The 23,802-nt window shown below is 40.2% G+C and overlaps 2 protein-coding genes across 5 annotated transcripts in view; both read right to left on the reverse strand.

Moving 5' to 3' along the window:
- Window positions 1–2,783, reverse strand: part of coq8aa (coenzyme Q8A, genome duplicate a) — a 30,747-nt gene extending 27,964 nt beyond the window's left edge. For 2 of the 3 annotated variants that reach the window (XM_086190318.1, XM_086190317.1), the window contains exon 1: window positions 2,496–2,783. The gene's annotated coding sequence lies outside the window, so the exon portion shown is untranslated. The remainder of the gene's footprint in view (window positions 1–2,495) is intronic. The other variant, XM_086190316.1, reaches the window with a different exon arrangement.
- Window positions 2,784–3,661: 878 nt separating this feature from the next.
- Window positions 3,662–23,802, reverse strand: part of LOC147243137 (inositol-trisphosphate 3-kinase A-like) — a 31,857-nt gene continuing 11,716 nt past the window's right edge. For both annotated transcript variants that reach the window (XM_086190315.1, XM_086190314.1), the window contains exons 6-12: window positions 13,767–13,866; window positions 13,173–13,210; window positions 12,866–13,041; window positions 11,630–11,834; window positions 9,625–9,726; window positions 9,133–9,204; window positions 3,662–7,781 (exon numbers count right to left, since the gene is read on the reverse strand). In XM_086190315.1, coding sequence (XP_086046441.1) covers window positions 7,572–7,781; window positions 9,133–9,204; window positions 9,625–9,726; window positions 11,630–11,834; window positions 12,866–13,041; window positions 13,173–13,210; window positions 13,767–13,866 — 903 coding nt within the window. In that variant the 3' untranslated portion in view covers window positions 3,662–7,571. The remainder of the gene's footprint in view (window positions 7,782–9,132; window positions 9,205–9,624; window positions 9,727–11,629; window positions 11,835–12,865; window positions 13,042–13,172; window positions 13,211–13,766; window positions 13,867–23,802) is intronic.

Raw genomic sequence — 23,802 nt, forward strand, 5'->3', positions numbered from 1 at the left:
CCCCCCGTGAAAGTGCACCAGATGAGATTACCCAGGGTACTCCATGGAGAACACAAACACACACCTAAGCTTCAGCTGTTGTCTGATCTCTGATGCCGTCGCTCTGCTAGCTGTTGACTCAGAGCTATGAATAGCTGCCAGTCTATATGTGCATGTGTGTGGACGTTGCTTCAGACACATCATGGCTTCCCATCACTGTCCTTGACTACCCTTCTTGGCAAAAGCTGTAAAAGTTCTGCTGTTGCTGGAAAACTGTGTAATCATGACCACTAACAAGGGAGACGTGTATGAACCCACGTTTCCAGAGAAGAGGAAATGACTCCACTTGGACCACAAAACCTGAGGGGACAGACCTGTGCTGTAAACCTTATTTCAGTTAATCTTGGTACTTCAATCAGCACAAGAACCAGAGTAGAAATGCAGAATATGTCAGAAGTTGTCAGCTTATGTCAGAATGTCAGTAACAACGTCCAAAAATATGGAGCTGTTCCTCAACAGCTGCTTCTGTGACTGTGAATAAAAACTGCATGTTAAACAATGCCAAAGACAATCGTGGATTAAAGTGAACTGAAAAACTGACTGTCGCAATTTGGCTCAATGAAACAAAAGATAAAGAGGCAAGTCACTAAAAATAAGCTTTCTCATGTTGATTATAATAACTTAACAAAAAAACAGTTCTTTTCTTACTTTTGAAGTTGCACTGTAGCTCACATCAATTATTCTATTTCAATATCTCCTTGTGAAATACCTCTCATTCCTTCACATATGTGCAAAAAAAAAGATTAAATGTACAGGCAGGCTAGTCTTAACTGATAAGTCAGCCACCACAGTCATAGATGTATTTGCTCATGTACAGTTATCAGTTTATACGTTGCCCAATGAGTACCAAGGCAGCAGTCAGTTCTGGGCCAGTTCTGGCTGTCGTCCACCAGCGTCGGCTGCCAGCCTGCCAGATTATCCGTGTACTAGTCAGGAAAGTCCAGATGTTGAAGCAGCATATAAAAAAATTAGTAGTCAGGGCCACATCAATTTGATCCAAAAGTAGTGTTGTATCTGAGCCAGACTTCAGGCCACGTCTCAGGGTGTAAAATACTGAGCTTGAAAAACATCCGTTTTCAGCCCAGTTTTGCTCACCAGCTCACTTCTCCTTTGCACATCTGTTGTTTATGATCAGGAAGCAATATGGTGGATTTTTGCCGCCTATGGCCTCTACCAAATGTTTAAAAAATAACTGAAAACACTGCTTGTTCAAATTTACAATTTACATTCATTTTTAGGTTGCAAAAAATGTGAATCCCATATAAACTCCTCTTTTTTTTTTAAACAGATGACATCAAAGTCAGTGTATGTTGACAATCCGCGAAATCAGATGTCAAAACATCAACACAGCTCATATAAGCAAAAAAATCCTAAATCGTGCATCTATTATCGTGAATAACATCGACTATAACAATTGTTAATGAATGTTAGTCTCCAAAAACATAGACCCTAATTATCAGATTAGCACTGACCCATCTGGAAACACAACTAATAACCTTTATAATCATAGAAGAGCACAATAATCAACATCGCCAACAATTTCAAGGATATTTACACATTGTTATAAAGCCAGAAAACTCATATGAGCACGGTGAAAATGTGCTCTCTTTTTTTTGTCATTTAGAAAAAAGTTGGAGAAACATGTTAATCTTATGCTGAGAAAATTGTTTTCTCATCAAGAATGAAGGATGATGGCCCAAAAAAAGAAGAGACTTCAACTCAGTTTTGCTGATATAAATGTTGGCTTTTTATCCGATGTACATAAAGAATGACCAATACATGCGATACCGATGCAAAGCCGATATCACCGTATGAACACTGATAAACACTGCAGATATTTCTCATATATTAGTTTAAATATTAGTACTCCATTAGTCTATTAAAGGATTTTTTCAAGTTTTTGAGGCTCTTCTGCATTCTGAATCATATATTAAATACTTGACTTTCAATAAATGTCAAGAGCAAACATGGCCTCCTACAGTTCGCAGCTATCATTAACAAGTTAGCTAGCTTGACCTCCCTTACACCACGAATTGAAAGCTGAGTTATTAATGTTTACTTTGTTTACTGCCACTAATAAACTGACAATGACCAGTTTCGTCAACATGCTAACTGTCGGTCCATTTTAAAAAAAAAAAATCTGTGGAAAGTAAACTTCTTTTGAGAGGGGAAGCGGTGGGGGGTGTAGCATCGATAACATGCACGCGCCACCACGTTGTTAGCTAGCTGTTATTAATAAAAGTCACAGCTGCAAGCTGAGGGCGAGCATTTCTGACACTTTGCTTGAGCTACGGCGATTTTCCCCGGCGGTGGAGTTAGCAACACTGGAGAAGCCGATAGGTGACAACCAGGTCACCACGCTGGTGCAGACAAGGATTTAACGCCAACGTCGACAGAAAATAACTTCAGGTAATGCATGATAATCTCTCCCAAGTTTTTTCACCCCCGATACTCACCGTGCAGGTTTGTTTTCCCTCTGCAACTGTCAGACGAGGTCAAACGCGACTACCAACAATAACTTATTCTACTTAGATACTACGGCAGATACGTGTGCTTTAATAGAGGACACGGCTAGCTAGCAGCATGTGTCTGCAGGTTGTGTTTACGTCGCCTCCTTCCTCCTCCTCTTCCTTTCTGCTGCAGTGTTTAATCCAGTGTGTCCCTCCAACACGAGGTCAAAACCTTATTTACCAACTTCAACACAGCAGCCGGAGCCGTGCAGAACACAACCCACCCCTGTGAGCCCAACCCACATTGTTGTGCAACACATACACACACACACACGCACGCACGCACGCACACACACAAACGCGCACGCACACACAAACACACACGGGTTCAAAGTGAGTTGTATTAAATTCTAAGTAAAAATAATTTAGCACATGCTTACATATCCGAAACCATTACATTACTCCTGAATAATATTAAAATTAAATGCACGTATACAATCGCCAGCTGAGTATTTCTTGATATTTTTTAATCATAAACTCAATTTTTAAGCACATCTGACCTCATTTAATCTAATTTAAAGCGACAGTTCCCTTTTTTTTTAACAAAAAAAAATCTGCTTCGACCCATCACTTGGTTGCTGTGGTTTTGCTCCTAAGTCCCGCCCACTCTCCACTCCTATTGGCTGGTATCGTGTTAACAGGAGGCGGGGTTCAATCGCGTCTCCTCATTGGTTTGTCCCTCAAGGAAAAACAAACCGCAGGTCTGATAACGTTGAAGTGAGACTGAAGAAATTTAGGGGACTCATGAGGGAGAAACATCCGTAATGATTAACGTATTTACACATAAAGACTGAAGGTATTTGTCAAGCACGGATGCAATTTCCATGGTGGCCGTAACATGAGCCTCTGCTGCCATCTGCTGTTGGTAGGAGGACATGCAGGAACCAAACGCTGCAACAAAAAGCACCATCGGGATTCTGTTTTCACCAGGAAAGATCACAACGCAAAGAATAATTTGACAATAATTACATAAAAAATATACTTCAAAATATTAGCAGTGATATAATAATCAAGGGGACAATCATAAACTAATGTATCCCAATATAATATTTAATGAGATGATGTATGTACCAACAAGAAACCTCATCATACAAATTTGATGTTATGATAATATTAATTTTCAAAGTCCATTTGAACTCATCATGCTTTCCCTTTGAACAAAAGTTAAATGAGAGGGGGGACTAGTTAGCCACAAAAATATTTAGTCAAGTAAAATTATTACTAATCAAGATACAAAAAATAAAATAATGTATGGATAAAAAATTAATATTAGTCCTCCTGAAATTTTGCATTTCTCAACTACATAAAATTATTAGTCTGTTGTGTAGTGTAAAGAAGTACAGCACACGTTGTTCTTACAGAGGCTTTTTCAAACGCAGGGAGCTGTGGAGAGAGCATTTGAATCTTTACTTGTATCAGAAGTGATGATGATGTCAAGAATGAATCCAAGATTTTCTACATGAAGCTGGAAGACATGACAACTCCCCCAAACTTCAGACGAGACGGCTTCTGAGGCCGCGTGTTCCAAAGACCCCTAAACAATCAAATCCATCAGCCTTGATAGAATGTGCACTACCTCTCTGCTCCGTCCCCTCCTCTCTCAGCCTCTCCTCTGCTCATCCTCTTTCTCCCACCACCTCCGGATGCCTGGACAGCTGCGATTTGAATAGCAAATGAGAGAAATGCAAATACAACCATCAAAGTGAAGAAGCAACAGGAGGACGCCGCCGGTGTGGGATTTCTCAGGTCAGGTCACAGATGTCATCCTCATCATCTTTAAAGATTAAATCAACTCTGAGGATTCTTCACCTGCAGCTTTAGTGACTGTTCAATACACCATCTTTCAATTTTGTTCGATGAATTACTCAAACTTGACTTATTTAATGTGTTTTTTTTAAATCTAACAAATAGATAGACAGAGCTTATCCCAGAATTCAAGGAAACCACATGCACGACGGTTGATTTTTTTCACCAAATACACACTTTTTTAAAGAAATAATCCAAATAAATACACAAGCCGAGAAACCCAGTCAAAAACAAAGTATAACAGAAAACTAATGCACACTGGTGAGTAGAAGCAAGAGTTGAGACTGTCGGTCTTACAGGAATGGTTCAACATTTTAGAAACACACCTTTTTTTTCCTTTGCTTTCTTGCCACAAGTTCAAAAATAAATAACATCTTTATATCTATCTTAGCTCAGCACAACAACTGGAATGAAGAGTAAATTGATTAAAAAGAAAACCTACCAGCACCTTAAAATCTTATTAATTAAAACAGTTTGCTTAATCGGTACAAAAAAAAAACAACAACCCTCAGTTGACAATTAGAGAAACGAGGTACAACAATTTTAAATTGTATAATTAAATTTCCAGTCTTTGTGCTAAGCTAAGCTAACTACCTGCCGGTGGTTGTTTCTTATATATTCCATTATTCCCAAAACAGTCGCCTAATTCTTTTGCAAGGCACTGCGTCTCCTCCTACTAGAGCCACCGCGGGCATCACGTGAATATTCCGGCTCTTCAAACTGAGAGCGCACAGACAAATTGTTGATTTTTATCATGAGGAAAATCTGAACATTATAAGAGCTAAAACTACTCTAGATTTCTCCCTCTGCTGGCCAAACTATTTACTGCTGGTATTCCTTATCAAAATAGATGCAATAAATTAAAGCTGCAGTAACAGATTTTTTTTAACCGTGGGAATAAAACATGGACCTATGACCACTGATGTTCTAAACTAGATAGGAGGTTATTGTGAACCTACAAACCAGAGCCTTGTTTTTTGCGACAGCACTGCCAACTCAATTGGATAACCAGTACCCTTTTGTTTCCATTTTTTCTTTATTCGTATACAATTTATATTGTTATAAACTGTTGTCCAAGTTTTTTTTAAACTTCGCAATCACTACATACTGTATATATTCTGTTTCCTTTGATTGATTTTCTGACATGCAATGAGTAAGTAAATGATGTATTTTTATAAAAGAAGTCTGAACTTTGAATAATTACCTACCAAAAAATAAAAATAAATTTGGATTTGGATTGGAAGCACTCTTTAAAACTGTATGTAGTTTGACAGAAAGTCGTATTTGGGTGGTACTGCAGTTCTAGAAATGTAGTTCTTTTTTCTTTTTGCGCTCACCCGCTTCACTAGGGGGCGCGGTTGGGGAAAAAAACCTAGAAACGCCGTCCTCAGTCTGCTGTTTTTGCAGCTACCAAATACTGGTTGAACTCGAGGGCAGAGTACTAACTTTTGTACACATTCAACAGTTGTGAGAGAAGATGATCATGTGTTTGGAGTGGGGTTTCTGAAGAGGAGCTGGTATTAATGTTGTCTTCTGCTTTAATGGGATGAACCCTCAGCTACCTGCCCACCAGCTGACCCTCTACTATGACACATCCTTACAGACAAAACAACAGAACGTCACAAAATCCCACCGACGGAGCAAAAAATAAACAAAAAAAAACCCCAAACAATTAATATATTGTTATAAATAAAATGGAGTGAAACACAAATTATGACATGATTGAAGATAAAACATGCACTCTTTTAAGACTAAAAAGAAAGACCTGGAGATAAACCTTTACAACATATCTTCAGTTTTGACTCATCAAGGCACTATATAGCTTAAATAAGATCGTTCACGGCCGTAAGTGTTAAAGAAGTAAAATAATGTTACAAAAAAAACAAACTGCATCAAACATAGTAACTCTTAATTACTGTGTAAATTGTGAACAATCCCATGTGTAAGAAGAGTGACAAGACCAGGGAAGAACACACACGGACAACACGCTAGCTGCAAATATGCCACATGTGAAACAACGCACACCGTAACACACTGTAAGATGATGGTTTCGCTTCACCTGGTTGACACCTGTGCCAGATTATTACAGCCCTAACTAGCAGTGGAGAACCTCAATGCGCAACTTTCAATTTCAAAAGTTAAACAGTGTGAATGATAAAACTGCTAAAAAACAAACAAACAGCCGGTTCTGCACTCTAAAACGCAACGTTACATTGAAATGTTTTGATGAGGTAAAACACACTTTTTTGTACAATCTGTAACAGTGAGAACGTCATTTACGTAAATTAAGTGCAGAAACGTTTCTGACAATGTGCTGAAGTCGTGGTCAAACAGAAAAAAAAAAAAGGCGGAATAAAACGAAATTCTGTAAAATCCTAGAGAACTTATTTATGGATTTATTTAACTGGTGGGCATAGAAGAAAACGTATTTATTTTGAGGCCACAAGATAAAACTTGTTCCTTTAGTTTAAAATTTAAATTTAGTTTAAAAAATTTTTTAATTTAGTTTAAAAACTAAACTTTAGGAAGGCACTTTCTGCATACTACTGATGTGGCGATCTTTAAAACAAAGATGGCTAATCAATATGAATTAAGTGCTTATTTATAGAAAGAAAAAATGACACAAAAGTGTCTTTTTAATACTACCACCGGGGAACCAAATGGTTCATCGATATTTTAAAATTCCCCGTTTAGATCTGTATTTTTCTCGCTGTCTGCAAATGTCACGAAAAGTACAAGTCTCAACTGAGCAATGTATTTAGCCTTTATAAAAATAAAATCTATATTCATCTCTCACGTTATCAGTGAGGGCCAGATTCGTTGGTTTCAGCTTTTCCATAGGATTTGTTCACAAAAATATTTAAAATCCCCAGCCTCAACCCCTATAGTTGGATTAAGGATCTACTGAACTGACATTAAAGGAGAAGTATAATACATTTTTTGAAAAGTTTAAAGGGAAGATTAATCCTATTGTGCGTGCTGGCCCACTGTGGACTTTTATCACTAATGCTTTATGCTGCTCTAAAAAAAAAAGAGAGAGACAAAGGACAAAACAGGAAAGATATGAATGTGGAAGAAGTAGCATGGAGACTGCATCCACCGGTGGATTCAGCCTCGCATTGATGAGGAGTGTGAAGGAGAACTTGAGGAAGTCCCGGGTGTTCAGGAATGTTTGTGTGTCTACGTGTTCACTTGGATTAAAAACAAACTCAGACTTCAAGTGTCAGAGTTCACCATGGATGAAATAATGTCCACCAAACTATCGAGTCCGAAAAGATAACCGTCTTCTCTGTTCCCTTCCAACCACACGGCTCGGTGGGTTAGTTCCTCCCCCTCGGGAAGAGGCGTGGTTTTCCCAAAGTCAATCATCCAAACTTTCGCCCTTCCTTTACTGTCATGAACAAACAACAAGGAGCTGCCGATCACCTGCAGACACACAGAGAATTCTGGTTTGACTTCCTGTTTCAATACAAGGAGGGTCATGTTTAAACGTTACAGAAACTGAATTTGTGCGAATGGATTGGGTTGGGGTTTATGAATAAAGTACTCATACTAAGACTAAACCTCTGTATTTAAGTATGTACTACTTGATATTTCCAGTTTTTAACCTCTCAAAATTGTATTTAACACATACAAAGTCAGTTTAAAAAAAAAATCCAGTTCTGGAAAACAGAAATGTTGCACTAAAGCACAGTGATATACAGTAAGCCTAAATACACTTGTTTGATTTTTATTTTTATTTTTTTTTGCTGGAATATGACCATTATCCAGTGCATAGAAATAAAAACAAGCATCCAGTTAAGACACATTCACATACTGTTCATATGTTCTCTACAACAGCACAATCACAGTGTATGCATTTATATTTTTCGCATCATTTCCTTTTTTGATGCATTATAAACTACAGACATCGACAGGTAAGTATCTTGCAGCATCATATCATCTCGAGCGGCTGCACACATGCGGGACAAGACATTTTCCATCACTGGAAAACCGTGGTCATGGCCATCTGAGCAAACCAAAAAAATTGAAGTCTATTGGTGTGAGAAATGTCATCCATCTTACATCACTGCTTCCTCTTTCCCTCAGTGTCAAAACAAAACTGTTGTATTTTTACAGATCATAATTCCGCTGGTAGATATTTCAAAATGGGGCAAAATTGATTTCAATCCCAAAGAGCAGATGATAAATAACAACATTAATTTGCACAAGCATGCACATACATTTCTTTATTTTCATATGAGGACCAAACAAGATGGAAAACTGCAAAAAGTGTCAGTTAAAGTAGTATAAAACACAAAAAACTCACGCTAAACCTCATGTAGGGAGGGATTACTGCACAGTTGATGTACGATACTGCATTAGATCTATCAAGGCGTTGTTTGAACTGCTGCAACCCTAAGTCTGCCATTCACTGCATCATCGCTATGCTGATGATACTGTGCTATTTTTGCAAAGACTGAGGGGAGGCTGAGTTTCTTTCATGATAAGTGTAATGATTTGTTGACTTGCCAAATATGACTGATGTCCAAGGTGAGCCGTAGAAGCTTCATTCATGAGTATGCTTGATAAATCCATGGGCATGTAAGTGACAGAACTAACAAACCAACCAAGACATTTGCACTCTTGCCAGGTACTTAAGCCTCTACACACTGCGTACGTGGGTACCCTTGTTCACATTACACCGACTAAACTTTATAATCTATAATATGTAACTATTTTATTTTGACATAGAGGGGAAGAAGGAAGATGCCATCCAAGTCAAAGGCGTCTTTACCTCGTGGGTCTTGAAGAATGGCGAGATCTCCAGAGTGTCTCTGATTTCCTTCAGCCTGGCTAGATAACCGTTCTGGGAAAAAACACAAACAATTTGAGACTGAGCTGCTGAATTAAATATCAAAGCACAAACAAACTGAACCAAACTATAAACTGTTTCTCTTTCCAAAAAATAACACCCACACCTACACACACACACATACACACACACTACAAACACTTGTATACACACAAGATATGTACATGAACAAACTTCAAGTTGAAAGAATGCCCGCTTGCGTACAGACACACACAGACACACACACACACACACACACACACACACACACACACACACACACACACACACACATTCAAATTGTGACCAAAAGCTTCTTGGGACAGAGGAAAAGGGAAGTCCTTGAGAACTCCCTGGGCCAGCAGGCACACACACACCCTGACAAGTACACACATGCACACGTGCGCACACACACACACACACACACACACTTACCAGTATATCCTTATTTCCTTTGACAAAATCCTGGAAGGCTGTGGTGACCTGCTCCCTTGTCTTTGTCTTCTTAAAATCTCTGTTCACTGTTCCATCCTCTTTCTAATGAGGAGAAAAGTTAGAATCCACATGAAAACTTGTCTATTTATTCTTATTATTCAAATTAACACGTATCAGTCCTGGTGGTATAGACAGTGTATATTCACTCGTTTATTCATTCATCTTATGTGCTTCTAGTTAATAAAGATATGTGAGGTGGAAGGTGGGACAGGAAGACTGAATCCAGACAGGAAGGAGGGGAGGATGGAGCAGAGAGGAGAATGGACAAGAAAAGTAGAGCAAACAATGGTGGAAGGAAAGAAGGAAGGAAGGAGGGGAAGATATTTTTAAAGACTGAACCTTAAAACAGGGACGTGCCTCTGGCTGTTTATGGGCTACAGCCCTAACAAAAAACACTTGTATCAGACGTATTTTTGTCCAAGTATCCGGATACCACTTGAAAACATTTGATAGTGAAGACGGAGTATCCCTGTATTTGTCACACGACCTGTTCCAGTAAATCCCATTTACTTTCTGAATGTTAAACCTTGGTAAAACCTGGAAGAACGGAGAAGCCTTGTAATGAGTTTCAAAACATGCAACTAAGTTAGCGTCCCTCGCTTCAATGGGTTTTTGGTTAAATGCTTGAAATGAGGTCTGTATTTATCACTAACTTAAACCACTCTGAAGTGTACTGCATAAACTATGTCATTAAATATGGCACGATTGAATTTCAAAGCATCTTAAAAAAAAAGAATAAATCCAAGAAGGAATCCATGACACCCTTAACTTCCTCATTGGCCTTCAAAAAAACAAAAACAACAAACATATCACAATAAGTAAAACAAATGTAACAAGGAAAACTGGTTCCCAGTGCTGTGACTTTTGAGAACCTCAGAGATCGACCTTAAATAGCCTTTGTTAAAGTGAAGGCCACACGAGTATCATATCAGAACTCTCATCCTTCTGTCGTTTAATTCAGGCGTATTTGATGAACGTGAGCAAGGAGAAGCCTTCTGTACGTGAGGGATTCTCTGGACCTTTAACAGCAGTGTTTGGATGAGTTGAACCCTGTGACTTGAGCAGGAGAAATGAAAGTACAGTGTTGATGGTGGCAAAGGAGATTAACAGCAGAGTCAGTATCAACAAGCCGGATGATTCAGAACTGAGTAAATTTGCTTTTTGTGTTCTGCTGGCTGCCAAGCAACAAGGTACGACTTGGAGACAGACAGAACAATTTTTCCCTTTATGGTTCAGGTCTGGGAACAGGCTCTTCTACACACACACACACACATTTAAATTTTACCGATTTGAACAGACTTATTTTTCTGGAAACAAACCCTTACAGCTGACCCAGAAATCAACATTTGAACAACTGGAGACAAACGTGTGTCTTCCAATTGCACATTTTTTTGTCCCCATAAGTGACTTAAGTCATTCCAACACATACACAAACACACACACACACACACACACACACACACACACAAACTGGGATCGCTCTGTCTTTATTTAAGAGTCGTGGCTATATAAGGACATTCACATCCTCCGGGTGGTCTGTTGCCATGACACTGAGGGTTATCCCCAGAAACAGACGTGTGTGTGTGTGTGTGTGTGTGTGTGTGTGTGTGTGTGTGTGTGTGTGTGTGTGTGTGTGTGTGTGTGTGTGTGTGTGTGTGTGTGTAATGTCAGAGCCAGATGCTGAAGCCCAAGGAGCTGCCACTGACAGGCCTCCGGTACCACAAAGGAACTGATGCACAACCATATACTTTGGAGGAAGTTTCTGTACAAAACAGGAAGTTCAATCATGCCCCTGAAGGACACACAAACCCTCACAGACACACACACCCAACAATGGAAGAAAGGAAGGAAGGCCACACACACACACACACACACACACACACACACACACACACACACACACACACACACACACACACACATACTTTGGTCAAGTGAGTCTTACCTTGACTCCCTCTATCCTGAAGCCCAGCGTGGCGGTAGAGCTGATGGTCTCTCTCCACTGCATGTATCTGGGCTTAGTCACTGCTTTCTGGTTATTTTCCTCTGGCAACGGAGCCTCAGGATCAACCTCCACCATTTTCTGGTACATATCCGGTCTGGGAGAGGGTTTTTTACGCGCCTTAGTCAACTCTTCCTCAAGATACGTCCTAAAGGATGAGAAAGAAGAAATTGGTGGGTGGGACGTGAGGTGGAAAAGACAGCGTGAGAGACTGTGTGAAGACGACAGCTCTTTCTGCTCCAGATCCCAATGTGGGAAGTTAAATGTATAAATATGGTTTATTACTACTTGAGTCCAATATTTGCAGTTTTAATTCTATCTTAATATGTTTTCTTTGGACCTTCAGTGAAAAGTTCATGTTTTCTGTGGTGTAGAAAAGACAGAAGAAGAACCCTTTATATTTTGGGGCAGATAAGTCATAGCACCACCTGGTGGAAACAGGACGTGATGTATGTTGCAACACTTTGATGTACTCCTAGTGAATCGATCAGATCCATCTCAAGTTTGGTCAGAAAAAAAAAACGTGGTGCACTCGCTTCATTTTCTAGGCGCTGGCAACCACGTGGTCAAATCTGTCCCAAACGGCACACGCTGATCAGGAGTCACAGTCACCGCAAGCAACCCTCTTGAAAAAACAAGAAGCAATTTGATTCACGCCAAAATTACTGTGATGCTTTCACGTGATGCACAGCCAAATAATATGTTGTAAATTTGTGTTATCTAGTTTGCTCTTTCATACAAAAACTAGTTCATATCAGGTTTCGCCCGCTCTTGCTCTACGGAGCAAGCTCACAACCTACGCATCTGCCCGGGTCCGCTCATCGTTGCTAGGGTGTAGGGCCCAAGCGTGAGCGGGAGTCCACAGAGGCACCAGTGCCTTCTAGAGTTCTTGTCTGTTTGCATGGTATTTCATAAGTTGTATTGAGTTGTCAAGGCTACAGTAGAAAAGACTGAGATTGTGATAAAACAGGAGTAACCAAGCAAAAAAGAAAACAGTTTTTGGCTTCTTATTAACGTCATCAACGCTGAAAGTTCAGACAATCACATTTAAGCACAGGAAAGTAGTTTCCTCTTTGCGCAGGGCCCCCTGTACCACATAGTATACAGTCTTTACACTATATATATACTTCTTTTTCTTCTTCATGTGATGTCAAGTGATGTCATATGTCATCTTCTCACCTCACTCCCATCTTACAGTCCATCACACAAGGGAAGTCAAACTCAGCAAGCAGATCCTCCATCTGATTGTATTTCTGGCCATCCTTCTCTACGTCTCCATGGTAACCGGGTACGTATGGTCTCAGCACGTCCCTCATCAGGAGGGACAAACAGCGCTGCTCACATTCACAGTGTTTCTAAAAGAGATCATTAACATTTTATTACTCTCTTCACTCCGCTGATTCAGTATAAACACAACGAGGAAGCTCTCAAACCTGTTTCTTTGGAATGACAGAGAGGATGTGATCGTTTTGTATGTGTGTCTTACTTTCAGTATTCGGCCGTTGGCTCCTGCCTTGAAGCTCCCTGAGAAGAGACACATTTTTACTGTGAAGCAGCTGCAGCCGGGTAGTGATAGCTTTGTTAATGGAGTTAAGATTAAGTTGAGCTCAGAAATTAATCTGAACCAACATTTGGGATTTCTGACATGTTGTTTTGCCAGTTTTTTGTTTTTTTGTTTTTTTTTTAGCCGTGACACCTTAAGTCACCCTGACGGAAACACGTGTCAGCTCCCATTTTCAGCTTTTAAAGACACATTCATGACAAATACTTTAAAAATTTAGGATGCACTAATCAATCAATTTGCAAGCACTCCCCCAATTTTGTTTTTGTAAATACACTACCCAATACCAAATGTGAAAACAGTGCTGCAGCGTTGCATGTTTGAAACGGATTCTAAAGAAAAGGCTGGAAAAATCTTCTTAATTTGTCTCTGATTTCTGTTTTTTGCACATAAAAAAACATCACAACATCAAAGGTGAAAAATCTGATTTTCATTGGATGGAGACCTTTACACATTCAATCCACACGTTTCGTGTGACTGGCAGAAAAGGGAGACCACATCATTGGCGTGCCACCATACCTGCATGCCCAGCCAGTTGTATCCAGGGATATTTCTTCTTAAAGGACATGACAAAAGGTGACCAGTGGACCATATTCTTAATCTTCTTCCAAGACTTGTGCTAAGAAACAGATGAATATGATAATCCTTCAGAATTATGTTGGATTAACTGGAATCTTCTGTAGGTATTACATCAGCAGAGGTACTGTACTCATAGCCATTAGATCACATATAAAGATAATCTTGGTGGTTTGTCTTTGTGTTCAAGAAAACATTTTGAATGTTTTTCATGTAAGTCTGATTTTAAAAGGTCACACAAAAAATGGTTCCCACTTCTGCTTTTTCAGTTGTATTTAATGGCCAGTAGCAAAACATGTCTTTACACACACACACACACACACACACACACACACACACACACACACACACACACACACACACACACACACACACACACACACACACACACACGAATGCCCACTGAGGGATGACCCTGATCATGGAGGAGTTATTTTCTCTCTCCATCTGCCTGCTTCTCCCACACTCTTTTTTTTTTTTTTATTTGGCTGTAGAAGAACTGAAGCAGGGAGAACTGAGCATGGGTTTCCCTTGGTAACAAACACACACACAGCTTCTTCGAGGGCTCTCCCCGTCCTTGGCAACAACACACTGAACCGAGGGACTCCTGCCACATACAAACTCACTTACTCACAAACTGCTGTCTCTCTCTCACACACACACACACACACACACACACACACACACACACACACACACACACACACACACACACGCACACTGCAAGTCACTTCAACAGGTTTTCTTCTCAGTCACCATGAAATGAAAATCTGGTTTTGTTTTCTTCAGAGAGGGAAAGACTTTTAGCCTCCACACATTCAACTGTAGAGTTTTTTGTTTTTTTTAAGGAAAACCTGTTTATGGACGGTCACAACCAAGCAACTGAACTTACTTTTCTATAATTTATAATTCAGTGACTGTCTAATTACTCATATGTTGTAAAAATTAACTCTTCTATTGCCCTGCAGGTTTAACTTCAACAACTTGGATTTAACTTTGCTTCATTCCTAAAGTCATTACTTACATTTCCTGGACAAATAAAAACCCAACCAGTGTTTTTGCCTCAAGCTTTGCTGTTCCCGTTGTTGGTCAAGCTCTGGGCTGGGGCCCATGGATGGGATATGTGCTATCATGGGCATGCTATCATGTTTAAGCTAAAATATGAATTCTTTTTTTTAAAGAAATATTGAAATTTCATAATATAATATCAAAAATCCATCACACAACATCAATTTGAGATGCTCAGTCTGGCGAGTTAACACATAGCATTAAGACACACCCATAAAATTGGAAAGAACCTGGCTGTTTTTACAGCATTTATTTAATTCCAAGGCCCAATCTGCAAAATATTTTGGTAGGCCTTGAAATAGAAAAGGTTGCGAATCCCTGCCATACATTTTTCAGTTCATGTGCTGTCTGCAGCAAGACCTGATAGAGGCTCAGTAGCACTCAGTGAAATATAAAAAAATAAACACAATTTTATGTCTGCAGCATGACATCAGATGGAAAAACTCCACATGTCTTCTTCTGTGGGTTTAACAATGGCTGGCTGTGCAGGCGTTGCTGTGTTAGAGTGACCAGTGAGCGCAGAGGCACTGATGATGTGAGCAATCTGCAGGTTTTATGGTGAGTTTGTTACTCTTGTGCAACACAATGTCTTCTCATGTTAAAGATGTGAGAGGAGAGAAAAAGAGAGGGTAGGAGAAATGAGAAAGGAGAGGAGAGAAGAGAGGAAAGGAGAGGAGAGTAGAGGAGAGGCCCATAGAAGGAGATATATCACCCATGTCACACAATCTGGATTTGATGAAAATTCATTAGCTGATAGCATGACTATTTATGGTTTTACACACACACACACACACACACACACACACACACACACACACACACACACACACACACACACACACACAAACTGTCCTCTTCAGTAAAGACTCACATCAGGGTTTTTTCTGTGCAACATTAAAGAAGAGAGAAAAAAACACACACACACAAATATACATACACACACACACACACACATATATATATATATATATATATATATATATATGCACACACACACATGTGCACAAACACACACACTTGGAATGGAAACTAGGGGCAAGGTATATCTGCTGTAATGAAGCAAAACCAGTTTTGCCCGTGGGATTTGTTTACAAAATGCAGCTAATATAGAGTTTCCAGGCAGGAAGCTCGCACTGAGAAGCTACATGTACTGTATGTTGGCACATACACACGAACTATAGCTGTTGCACGAGTAGATTTTCCTGCATACATTTGACATGAAATTAAACCCACGGCCCACTGGTACTTTATAAGTTTCTGTATCATAAAAAAAAACAACAACCTCTGATTCAATTGCAAGAAATTACTTCAGACTTGCTGCTTCTTTCCAGGTGGATGCTAATGTTAGCAGCAGCCAACTTAGCTTCCCCACTACATGATGTGGTTCACTCTTCAGCTTTCTGATATAGGTTTTTTTTGCATCTGTCCAAGTGTTTCCTCAGGTTGGACGTGTTGGCCTAACTTTGCATTACAAATGTTTGAGAGGGCGCCGTCTGTGCCAAGCTGTCTCTAGTGTAGCCACAGGTGAGACTGTGTTGAGACATGTTGCAGGGGACGTCGAACACAAAGTGCAGTCCTACTTGAGTTAAAGTTAGTCCTGGTTTAACATCACTCCACTGCAAGGAAACTTGCTCAGTCACATTTTAATTTTAATTTCTTTTGTGCCTGCTTTTAACAAAATACTGAATATTGAATACTTTGACTCAAGTACTATGCTTTTTTGTCCAGTACTTAGCGCGGGGGACATCACTCTGTCACCCAGGTGTGCTCTCCAATACAGAAATTTGGCACAGATTCATGAGAATCAGTATTCAGTATAAAAACATAATTCAACCTTTAAAAGCTGCGGTCCACATTTTATTCAGTGAACACATTCCAACTGAAGTTTCTGGCTTCTTATGAAGTAAAATTTGACAAATTCATTTTTTTTAAAACACCTTCGAAAGGCAAAATTAGGTGAGCTGAACATTATTCCACTTCTTATTTTACCACCATTTTTCGCTTGTTAGCACAGAACAAGGGTGTCAGGCTACAGCTTGGTAGGTAGCCAGGGTCTGCACATACTCTGTCCACTCCATCCATCTACTTGAATGCCCACTTACAGCTGGTGTGTGTGTGTGTGTGTGTGTGTGTGTGTGTGTGTGTGTGCATGCGTGCGTGCGTGCGTGTGTGTGTGTGTGTGTGTGTGTGTGTGAAAGGCTAAGTAATAGAAAGACCAGACAAAGTCTGGAATATCTCAAGTGTGAGTAATAACAGACCAGAGTCAGAGTGAGAACATTAAATGTGATCAGAGGAGAGGGTTGGTTTAGTGTAACTTCAAAAAAGAAAAAGCCAAGTTCACAACTATCACATTATTATTGCTCACTAAAATATGAGTCCAGCTGTCAAACATCAGAAAACAAGAACTAAATCCGGGTTTAAAAAGCATTGAAGCCTTGATCCGCTCAAGTAACAGTACCTGGAGGTGGATGATGGTAAAAACAAGGACGGCTCCGACTGACACAACAACACTCCACACTGAGTACAGCCATCCATCCCACATCATGACCCACCCGTAGGCTTTCTGCTGAAAAACTCAACCAGAGTGGTAATCGGCTCTGCTGAGATAAAATCATCACTTCAGGCTCCTGGTTTTTTTTTTCTTTCCTTTTTTCTTTTTTTTGTCCCTACAGCCCACAAGATTCGCACGTGTTGGTCTGAGTGGGATCAACAATTGAGGATGATTTGATTGGCAAAACAGAGGACAAACATAATCTGGACATGCAAATCTGCACACAGGTCACAACAGATTAAAAGACACAGAGCTACAGGTAGGAGAGTGTGTCCAAACATGGATAACTCGGGATGAACGATGCTATAGACGGATGTCACCGCTACTGGCAGATATAAATCACGATTTTAATATAGCAGAATCAGTTTTTTCTTCATGTCTCATCATCAACGATGGGGAAAGAAGCATAGATAAATGTTATATGGGTTTTTATAAATGTTTTCGGAGGACAGAAAAGCTTAAACTTTTCAAATTTAAAATGTTTACATTCATTTTCCGTAAGAATAAATCGGGAGTACATTTTTGGCAATCAATTGATTGTTTTACAGTGGCTGAAGCCGATAACGCAGTGGTTGATTTTTGCTACAACAACAACAAAAAAACAACTTAATGATAACTAGTTCCAACACTGCAGCACTGCTGAGTTTACATTTTCATTTATTTAACACCAGCGTTACAATCTGCATCGCTAACTTTCTCACACTCTGTGAGGTGAGCGCACAGTCCCCCCTTATGGGGCCATTATTTTAAATGTTTTAAAATGTTCTTAAAATGTTAGACTTGAATGTTCTACTGTGGTAACATTCGGTGCTAGCCACGCTCAGGTAGCAAGTCAACTACACTCTGGGGCGCATATCACCCACAATGCATTGCATTATCTCAAAGAAATACAAATTAAGAGCGTGTTTGTGTACGAGCCAAACTACATGGCTCAACTGGAGTAAATTACACCTGAATGAACAATCCAGAAGTGTAGGTACCATTGTGACTGCAGGAGGCTCAAGGTGCTGCTGCGTCACTCCCAGAACTCAGGGCAAGGGGCTGAGGGGACGTGGAACGGCTAATGAAACACGCCTCTTGTTTCTGACTCAGATCCAATATTGATAATTACATAATATAGTAAAAATAAAACCAAATCAGTATTTAAAATCTGCCACATGAGTGCAGGCATCAGCAGATACGGATACTTATCCCAAAAGATGTGCGCAATTTCTGTACAGAGAAATTATGAACAGTTACACAACGATGAGATCACACAAGAGGACAGGGAAGGAAATAATGGACTGCTGTGGATTTTGTGAGAATACTGAGGAAGGACACGCAGTGCAGTGGAAATGGGCACCTGGAAAGAGGGTCCCCAAAGAGCGTTCAAGAAGGTAAAAGTATGCACAAACCCTCACTCTCTCAACTCTGTCTTTGTGTCGTCATTTTTTCTAGCTCATTGCTCTGTCATGGTTGCTCCTATCTCTGTCCCAAGACCTGCTGGATGACACGAGGACTGCAGCAAAGGCAGAGAGAAGAGTGAAGTTTCCATTGAGAGAGAGAGAGAGAGAGAGAGAGAGACAGACAGACAGACAGAGAGAGAGAGAGAGAGAGAGAGAGAGAAAGGGGGGAAATGGTAAGCAAAGGAACTTCTTACAGACAGGAAGTGGGGGGGGGGGGGTGCCGCTTGCCTCAGCAACAGTATTTTCCACATCCGCCGCGGACTACAAACAAAAGAGAAAAAAAGGCCTTGCCCTCTGTAAACAACAGTAAGAGCAGAGAGAAAGAGAAGAAGTGGTGATGGGGTTTGTCCTCTTCATTATCTGCAAATGTTCATTTTCATAACAGCAGAGGAGATTTCGTGAAGCGTCGGTGTACCACAGCTGCAGGTTGTTGATGAAACCGTCCCAGTACGTGGTCAAGAAGAAGAGAAGAGGAAGATGTATGATCATTTGAAGGCTGACTTAAATATGCTACTCTGATATTAGAGGAGTGAAAACTGTGGTGAGGTTGGTCCAAGTTTAGGGCAAAGGGTAACTCCGGGTTAGAAGAGTGTGTAATGTGAGAAAGGAAGGGAAACACTGATGCATGCTGATGTTTTCAACTGAGAAGCACGGAGGAAACTGCAACCCTGATATCGCTCACCACAAGGTCCCCTTGCAGATAGAAACACTGTCATTGTCTGAGTTTGCAAAGTTTGAACTGAGAAGTGCTTGCACACACACACAAACATTCATGCACACACAGACACACACACACGCACACACGGGCTAAACGACCTGCAGCCGATGCTTTGGAAGTACAGACTGGTGGAACATCTCTGCAACCATGGTTGGTCGGTGGAAAATGAAACGTGAATGTGCAAATACATGAAAGTTAGAAAAATGCACAAATATATGTTTGTGTTTGTGATGTTTTCCTGCACTTAGGTGTGAAAAGAAAAGAAAAAAAAACTAATTTGGTTCTTTGTTGTTGTTTTTTTTAATAAATTATCAAATATTGCATAATAACTGTTATACAGCACAAAATAAGACTTTCTCCCAACGTCTAGCCATGACTGCTTTTCCATAGGTGCAGGAGTTTATATCTCAGTGGAATATTATGTAACAAGAGCAAAAAACATGCTAATCTGGCTTGAGGTTAGAATCCTCAACTCCTAAATGTTGAATTCTGTTCTGGTGTGAGAATGTTTCGTCAGTGAATATCCACTGCATTTCAAAGTAAAACTGGTGGACCCCCCCCCCCTTCACGTGCCAGGAGAGATCCTCCTTCTCTGCGTTCGTACTTGCATTCATGCATCACATCCAGCAGGGTTTCCCCAGCACGTCTCTCTGACACCATAAAAGTCCAGAACTAAAGCTTCACTTCCAGCCGTTAAGTCAGCGTCAGTCGCTGTGGGCCCCCCTGATTCCTCCGTGGACGCACAATCCCCCTCAACCCGCGCAGTCACCAACACCAACAATTACACAATTAACTGGTGTTTCCCCTCTCAGGTCGAGACACCGTGAAGCACACAGAGATAAATGCACACCCATAAACTCACACACGCACACAAACACGCACGCGCACACACACAAACGCACACACACACAGCTGTGAGAGGGAAACTCGGTTTGACGTCACAAGGTTGCTTAGCAACTGGCCGCCGTGGTAGTGAAGATTTTCCACTGCAGCTCACAGAGAAGTGTGCATGTGTGTGTGTGTGTGTATGTGTGTGCGTGTGTGTGCTCATATTTGTCACAACCTACTTAAGCTGCAGTTGTGGACATAGAAATGTGTTTTCATCCAGTCCAGAGCACCACAAAAACTCTTTTTTTGGTATTAAGAGTCAAGGCTTGATTCACGGTTGGATTAGCGAGGAGGATAAACCTGGAATAGCGAGGATTAATATTTGGGTCAGTGTGTGGCCAAACATAAAAATGATGATGAAAAAGGATGTGTCAGTAACTTGTGTTAATGCGAGAAAAACAGATTGTGCGTGAATGCAGTAGCATGTGTTGGACTTCATGAGCAGCAGTTGCAGTGTGGCGTGTACAGAGGGTGTGTGTGTGTGTGTGTGTGTGTGTGTGTGTGTGTGTGTGTGTTTGTAGTACAGGTGTGCAGCTGTCATTCATCTTATCTGTTCATATAGTAGGTACATCTTTTAGGACCAAGGCTGACTAGAAATCATAAAATGCGCTTCTTTACTTCCAGGACAGGCAACACCAGCATCTGCATCATTTATCGTCCTGCCCTGCTTCCGTTCCGCTGTAGCTTCACTTGTCTCACTTTTTGTCACGTCTCACTCTCTGGAACATGATAGTGGAGTTTTCTTAGTGTGGGTTTACATACCCCAGCACTAAAGCATGATTTATGCCTGAAAGAAAAACCTCAACTCCGAAGCCCGCAGGCCCCGGAGGTCAAGTTCAGCAAGCTAGTCCCCAGAATAAAACCTGAATAGCCCAGCAGGTTTCAGGTGTAAATGCAGGATCTGGGCCTCTATGGAGAGGTAAGACCTCAGGGAATATTCTCCTTGTTGCTTTTACCAAATTTGACTATTTTGTGATGAAGCAAAGCAAAGACGTTCCTTTTTTTTATCTCGCCTATTTGTTTTTCTAGATTAGACTCTTGATAACACCATGACAGCGATAGTTCTTTCCACACAAGTACCACTAAATACATTCAGTAATTCACTGATTATGATTCCACCAAATTTGATCAAAATACTACAAAGCCAATCGATTCCACAACACACACTTGGATACTGGAAATGTTTACGCCATTGTTCTGGATCCAGTCAAGCTTAAAAGGATAAAATGAAACAATAAAATGTGTCATTTAGGTCAGATATTAATCTTTTGGGGGGGGGGGGGCGGGTTAAAACATTTCCTTTTCAATCAGCATCTGCGCTTGTGTTTCTTCACTCTACAAAGTTCCTGTTGTGTTACATGTCGCATTCCCAGTATTACCAAGGGACGCGGCAGGCTCTTTGGGAGTCAGAGGCCTCAGTTCAGACCAGCAATACACAACCGCACAGGATGCAACTTGCAACATTTCAAAAGGTCTTGGAAAAAGTCTAAAACTGAATTCAAAGATATGACAAAGTGTCTTTTTGAAGACTACTCTCCTGCTCACCAACTACGGGTTCACGCTGCAGCAGTTCTTCTCCACAACATTCTAAACTGCTGCGCTTCGAATCATTAGCCTGAACTGGGGCCTAAGAGAGGGAGAACTTGCTTTTGTTCTGTACTTTCATTATGAATTCCATTTATTTCCTTTAAATAAAACTACAGAACTCCTCTTAGTTTTATTGATAAAATGTCGCTGACTTGTTCATAGTTATGGCCCCTGTAATTATCTTTAAAACTAATAAAAAAGACCTGTAGACTGTGAAGGAGATGTTGTTTAATGCTTTTATTGATAATATAATGCAAACCTGAGTGTATACTCAGTGTTATAAATGTAATGATATGTGGATTTTGTTTATACTAGAAAAGCAGGAGTTTCTGTGATGGAACTGTTGGAAACAAAATGCTTTGGCGGACTAAGAAGTAAAGAAGATTAATTAATTAATTTAAATTTAGATTAATTAAGAACTAAATTTTCAAAAAATAATTGAGATACCTGAACAATTATGAAGTCAATTTATTCAAATAATATATTTTTTTCAAATAAATGTCAGGGATACCTTCAAGCTATCTATGGTACATAATGAACTTTTTGACAAAAATAAAACTTTTGTTATAAAAAAAAAAAAGAATTGAGATAGGTACAATAAAAGGGCCGGGCTTTTATTTTGAAAACAGGATAGACAGTTACTACACCTGTGGTTACAGCAAAATGCACTCTGTTGCAACATCACATGCCAGCAATTCCTATGCTGAGTACAGTGTGCAGTGTATAACTTTGATTATGTAGCAGGTCGTAAGTTAGCAGGCTAAAGCTAATACAGCGGTGTCTTTTGTTATTCATTTGGCTGAGAGCAGAAATTCCATACTGTGCCTTTAAGTGGTTTCATTCAAAGAGGAAACTTCTACTTTTCTCTGTTTTACAAAATTGTCAAATTAATATCTGTTTACGTTTTAGATTGTAAAAGCAACAACGTATTCAGTAAAGAATATAAACGCTGCGGCTCTACTTCCTACGGCGGAAACGGAGGTGATAACTCAAGGCATTTCATTCAGTAAAGCAAACACAAACGTGTAACTATACGCCAGAAACTTTACGGCTGACAGAGTCCTGCCCCCTCGTCAAACACAGGTTTGTCAAAAGAAAAACAAGACTGATGCCTATCTGTTGCAGGTGGCTGTCAGATCACTAGAAGAGCGCTGGCAGGCAGCTCTGATGTGCCTTCTAACCTTGGAGAGGTGCCCAACAGTCAAAAGATCAGCCAAACTGAGTCTATATAAGGGTCTGTTCAGAGTCCGGCCTCCAACAGTCAGGCATGTACACTTTAAATAAAAATATATGATATAATCCAAAAGATGATAACCAGAGCAAAGCTGGCGTGCTTGAACATCTAATATTCAGGTGACTAATACGTTGAGATAAAGGAGAACAATGAGTCCGCCATGAATCACTGGGCTATATTTATATCGTTTTTACACAACGTGTGTATCTGTAATCTCAGTTTTATAAATCCATTTTCCCTAAACATCGAGTATTTTTTTTCTTGCATCTGTTTTTCTTTCCCTCTCTGGACCCTTTGGTGATTATTTTTGTCTTTTTATAAATTGTTCCATTGTGTTCGTTGCTATATTTCCTCACTAATTAGCCAGGAAATAAACACGGATATGTCAATTAAAAAAAGAAGACACACTACAAATAAATGTTCCTCTTTTGTTTCTCTCTGCCAACGTTGCACTCCTGCTCACTCTGTTATTTGCTCTTCTTCCTCCC

This window comes from Aulostomus chinensis, chromosome 20 (assembly GCF_037954235.1).
Source record: "Aulostomus chinensis isolate RoL2024-O1b breed Wild chromosome 20, RoL_Achi_v1.0, whole genome shotgun sequence".
In the NCBI taxonomy this organism is placed as follows: Eukaryota; Metazoa; Chordata; class Actinopteri; order Syngnathiformes; family Aulostomidae; genus Aulostomus; species Aulostomus chinensis.